We start from the raw sequence: 5,150 nt of genomic DNA on the forward strand, positions 1-5,150 counted from the left end.
TATATATATATATATATATATATAGTTAGTGTTGTTTATATTTTATTGTATATTTTATTAGCTGTATTAGCTTTTATTTTATTTTTTAATTTGAATTTTAGTTCAAGTTTTAGTCATTTTATGTCATTTTTATTAGTCGTTTTTTAAAAGCATTTCTATGTGCTTAAATTTTTTTCAGGTTTAGTTTTAGTACTTCAGCTTAAACTTTTTTTATCCGATTTTTCATCTAATATTTATAATTTATTTTAATTTTGCTATATTTCAATTACTTTTAAATAATTCTTATTTAAATAATTATATGTTTTTTTTTTTTTTTACACACCGTGTTCACAAAATTCACAAAAATCTGGTGCATTATGACCAAATATCTGCTGGTTTATATGCGTATTACTACTGCATATTGTTTCAGTTACTTTTTAAGAGAAGTTCTAGGTAGTATTTACTGTTCAGTGTGCAGTCAGCAGTATACTTTCAATCACACACATTCCTAGTGTCAGGCTGTGGTCTGGTAGAGGTAAATCTCATTAGTGTTGTTTGTTTTCAGATGGTAGCAGTCTGTTTGACTCTATGGCCAGCGGTATGAGGCTCATCGTGAGCTGCATCTCATCCTTCCTCATCCTCTCGCTATTGCTCTTCATGGTGCACAGACTGAGACAGCGCCGGAGGGAACGCATCGAAACCCTCATTGGAGGAAACCGTAAGGCCCTGTGTGATCAGCTGATTATGTGCACATGGTAAAGTGCTGTTTTTCTGAATTATCGCTGTCTTTCACAGTGCACCATTTTAATCTGGGGCGGAGGGTCCCTGGCTTTGACTACGGGCCGGATGTGTTCGGGACGGGCCTGACGCCTCTGCACCTCTCTGATGATGGTGAAGGTGGAGCTTTTCACTTCCAGGAGCCTCCACCCCCTTATGCTGCTTACAAATACCCAGATATCCACCACCCCGATGACCCTCCTCCTCCATATGAGGCCTCCATCAACCCAGACAGCATCCTCTACATGGACCTTGGTATGTTTTTACAAAGATTAACAACAGTAACACTGTGTTTTTAGGTCTTTTATATACATATGCAATTAATCATTTATCATCTTAAATGAATTTGTTTTATGGATCACACTCTAGAGCTCAGATCCAAAACCTAGTGAGCTGCTTATATAGAATGTAGGATAAACATAATAAAGTTGTCTAAGATACCCAATTATGGCCAAATTGTAAGGAATCATCAGATGTATCTTTTGCAAATAAAGCAAAACCAGAATGCATTTTGTAGTGTATCCCCCCAAAAATACTCGAGAGGAATATCATTTGCAAATATTATATTGCATTTAATACCGAAAAGTGTTGATTATAACCATTTTACACAATATTTGTGTATATGTGTGTTTTTTTTATGTGTTAGAGAACAACATTAGCTTATAACAATGCTATAATCAAACTATTGGAATTAATTTGAATCTCTTCAGCACTTGAATATTACTCATTTGTGTGGCAGATTCGTGAAACTGAAAAAAAAATAGTTTATGAAATTTTTATTGTTTGTTATTTTAGTGTTTTAATATTTATAAATAACTTTTTTTAATTAAAAAACATTTTGAAACTATAATTTCTGTTATGCATTTAATTGTTTTTGCAGTTATGCTCAGTTCTAAATAATTTAAGAAAATACAATTTCAGTATTATTAGTATTATTTATATGGTTTTATAGTTTTTATTAATATGTTGAATTAGCTTTTAATTTTTGTATTTTTATTTTAGTTTCAGTTTTAGTCCTTTTGATATGTGCTTTTTTATTTTTAAAATGTTTCTATTTTTTCTATATTTCTATTTGGCTCTATTTTTATTTCAGTTTTATTAATTACATTTATTCATTTCGATTTTTCAGTTGTTAAATTGTATTTTTTTTATCAAAAACTATTTTTAACCAATTCTACTTCTCTGTCTATTAAATGCAAAACGTTATTTTTCTTCACTTTTAGGTTTTCTAATTTTGGTACTTCAAATTAAAATATTGTATAATTTTACATTTGCTTGCATGCTTGCACTTTTCATCTAATACTTGTATTTTATTTTAGCTTTATTTCAGTCAATGGAAATGTCATTTTTAATAGTTGGTTTTAGTTGACAATATCAAACACTAGACAGCAATGCAGCTCACTAGGTTTTGGATGACCCTTCGTTGACCTCCTGTTCTCTCTGCAGGACGGACCAGTGTTCCGCTGGCGACTGGTCTCATGAGTGGCGCGGTCGACTCTCTCCAGAGGGATTTCCCCGAGCCTGCGCTCCCCGCCCCGCCACCGCCGCCCCCCCTGGAGGAGCGCGAGGACTCCATCGACAGCAGCACCCTGCTGGTGTCTCCAGACACCCACAGCGAATCAGAGAGCAGCATCACGCAGAGCTCCACCGCAGACTGCAGCGGCCCCTCGCTCAGCACCGTGGTGTAGGGCACATCATAGGATCATTGGGTACATGTCAAGACTTTACTAACTGAAGGTGTTGGAAGCTGTAGGACTCAAGGACGATTTCCTGTTTAGAGCAAAGACTTCAGACACGAATGAAAAGACACTTGTTTCGGGGTTTTATTCAGCGGTTTTTCAGCTTGAGCGTCACATGTAAAGAGGGCCAGTAAAGCACCTCTCTGTGAGGTTTACACTGACATGTGTCGATCACCACACTTTGAACGAATGAACCGGTTGACAAACAGACTTTTTAGGCCTTAGTGGTGTAATCAAGACGACCTGACGTTCTCTCACTGGAATCGTGTCCCGCACACTGACTCTTTCCTGGCACAAAGAAGCTATTTTTCCTTGACTCATTACTGCTCTGTCCAAACTGACCCTTCGGAACCTTTTCTTGGGTGATCGTTCACTTGTCCGTCTCTACGGGAAGGATCCGTTTGGATGTGAGTGATACCATATTATTATCTGGAGTTCTGTGATGTCTGGTTTTTACATTTCTGTCTGTCGGATCAGTAGCACAAACTAAAAAAACAAAGAAAAAAATGTGATTCTTTTAGATGGAGGTACGAATTTCAGCCACTTTGAAGTGTTCTGCTGTGGCATGGTGATGCAAATCCATCGCCTTGTTTTTGGAAAAGAATGTCATCACCAGCCTAGAAGCTTGTGAGATTCTTTTGGGAGGTGAACTTTGTCGAAAAATGGACTTTGGTGTGTCAACAGTGTCACATTTGATCAAGTCTAAAAAGGTAAATCTCATAAAAGTTGTGAAGAAATGACCCGTTTTCACGAAAGACAAAAATAAGAGATTATATTTTGCATAGAAACATATTAAACCATTTCTTTTTTGCATCCTGACATTATTTTCATGGCACTCAAACGCACCAAAACTACTTAAAAATGTTCAGTGGTCCACAATATTTCAAACAATATTCACACAATATTTCATGACCATAATGCTGAAACAATAAATACTAAAATTTAAAAAGAATTTACTTGCGCGCGCACACACACATACATATATATATATATATATATATATATATGTGTATGTGTGTGTGTGTGTGTGTGTGTGCGTGCAAGTAAATTGTTTACATTTTATTTTAAGTTTTAGTATTTATTGTTATTATATATATATATATGGGATTTGCTGTAATAAATTTACAATTGTTAATTTTTTTAAATAATCTAGGTGATTTAGATTTCTCTGTTACGGGAATGAGATTGTTTCTGCATTACATTAATGAAGAATTATTATTATTATTTTCATTGTGGTAATAAGAATTGGGGGAAGGAATATTTATGCAAAATAGAACTTTTTATTTATTTTGTGGTGAAATATGATCTGGTCATTTCTTCATAAGATTCATCCAGCACTAATACACATTTTGGATATAGAATGTAACCGTTACAAAAAAAGCTCAACATTTATCTACGTAATAAATATTTTCACTCATTTTTGCCTCTCAAACTGATCTCAGACGGTGTGCTGAAGCAAATCATGGTGTTTGAAATAGATATTTCTTCTTGTTGAGGTCCTGAGTTAGGATTTGTGTGTTTAGACTTGCCCATGTTGAATTATGAGGTTTGCGTTCATGGTCGGTCTGTCAGTGTGTGTGTGTGTGTGTGTGTGTGTGTGACTGTTTTTCATTTTCAGCACCTGTAAATCATGTGCTCTCATATTATTTCAATGTAAATCACTAATAACAATGGTTCATTACTTGACACTAAAGTATATGTGAGTGTATATTTGCACACATGAGGTCATAAATATAAATGTATGTAAGAGCAAAACGCTTGTTTTTTTTGTTTTTTTTAAGTCATTTACCAATTTACAGACTACTTAATTGCCATTTGGACAATGTATTTCCATTGAATGAATTGTGTAATCAAATACGCAAGTTATGAACTTGAGGGATAGATTTAGATTTGGTCTGCATTGTTGCTCACTGAAACGAACACTGCTTTTTGTATAAAGGAATATGATTTTTTTTTCTGACTGGAAAAAAGCCCAAACTAAATGACAATCAGGCATTTTGTACAAAGATAAAGATGTTTTTGCACAACAAAAGCACATTAGACCTACTGTGTTGGGCTGAAATACAAAGACACAATGTGAAGTCAGCCAGCAGATCCCTATTTCTTTAAAGATCCATCACCAGCGACAGAATAATTGAGGATAAAGACATTTTTGTCATCCAGGTAAATGTTCTTTTACTGTGTAGTCTTTGTTTTGCATTTAATTCCAGGGTTTCACCAGCACAGACAATCCTGTGACCGTGTGTGTGTGAGTGAGTGAGTGTTAAACGTGTGGACTGGTCGTGTGTAATGTAAAAGTTGGCTTGAATGTTTTGCAGACCTCCGGTTGCATGTTTTTCTCTTTTGTGCATGCAGAGAGGACGTCTCTTCTGCTCTTCATTTCTGCTATGCTTACATACGCTTGTCTCCAAACCGAGGTTCGATTCACATCTGATTCCTCTCTTCCCATCTCCCATTTGCAAACTTTTTTTAAATAAAAAAAAAAAGTAGATGATTTCTTCTAGATAGACTTTGTGGTGCAAGAAGGAAAAAAGCATCATGAAATATTTGCTGTAGAATGCAACAGTTGGTGAATTTGTCGATTATTCTTGAATTATTTAGTTTTTTTATGTCATGTACTGCTTTTTTTTTTTTTTTTTTCAGGGGGCTTTTTTT

General features: G+C 35.0%; 1 protein-coding gene and 1 long non-coding RNA gene across 3 annotated transcripts in view; both read left to right on the top strand.

Moving 5' to 3' along the window:
* LOC107746195 (integral membrane protein DGCR2/IDD-like) overlaps positions 1-3,465 on the top strand; it is a 13,743-nt gene extending 10,278 nt beyond the window's left edge. For both annotated transcript variants that reach the window (XM_016560309.1, XM_016560308.1), the window contains 3 exons: positions 545-697; positions 775-1,011; positions 2,203-3,465. In XM_016560309.1, the coding sequence (XP_016415795.1) occupies positions 545-697; positions 775-1,011; positions 2,203-2,444 (632 nt within the window). In that variant the 3' untranslated portion in view covers positions 2,445-3,465. The remainder of the gene's footprint in view (positions 1-544; positions 698-774; positions 1,012-2,202) is intronic.
* Positions 3,466-3,614: 149 nt separating this feature from the next.
* Positions 3,615-4,600, top strand: LOC107746229 (uncharacterized). The gene is made up of 2 exons (XR_001640667.1): positions 3,615-3,942; positions 4,000-4,600. It is a non-coding gene; the product is annotated as an uncharacterized LOC107746229 (long non-coding RNA).
* Positions 4,601-5,150: the final 550 nt, after the last annotated feature.

This window comes from Sinocyclocheilus rhinocerous, unplaced genomic scaffold, assembly GCF_001515625.1.
Source record: "Sinocyclocheilus rhinocerous isolate Xijiao unplaced genomic scaffold, SAMN03320098_v1.1 scaffold4545, whole genome shotgun sequence".
In the NCBI taxonomy this organism is placed as follows: domain Eukaryota; kingdom Metazoa; phylum Chordata; class Actinopteri; order Cypriniformes; family Cyprinidae; genus Sinocyclocheilus; species Sinocyclocheilus rhinocerous.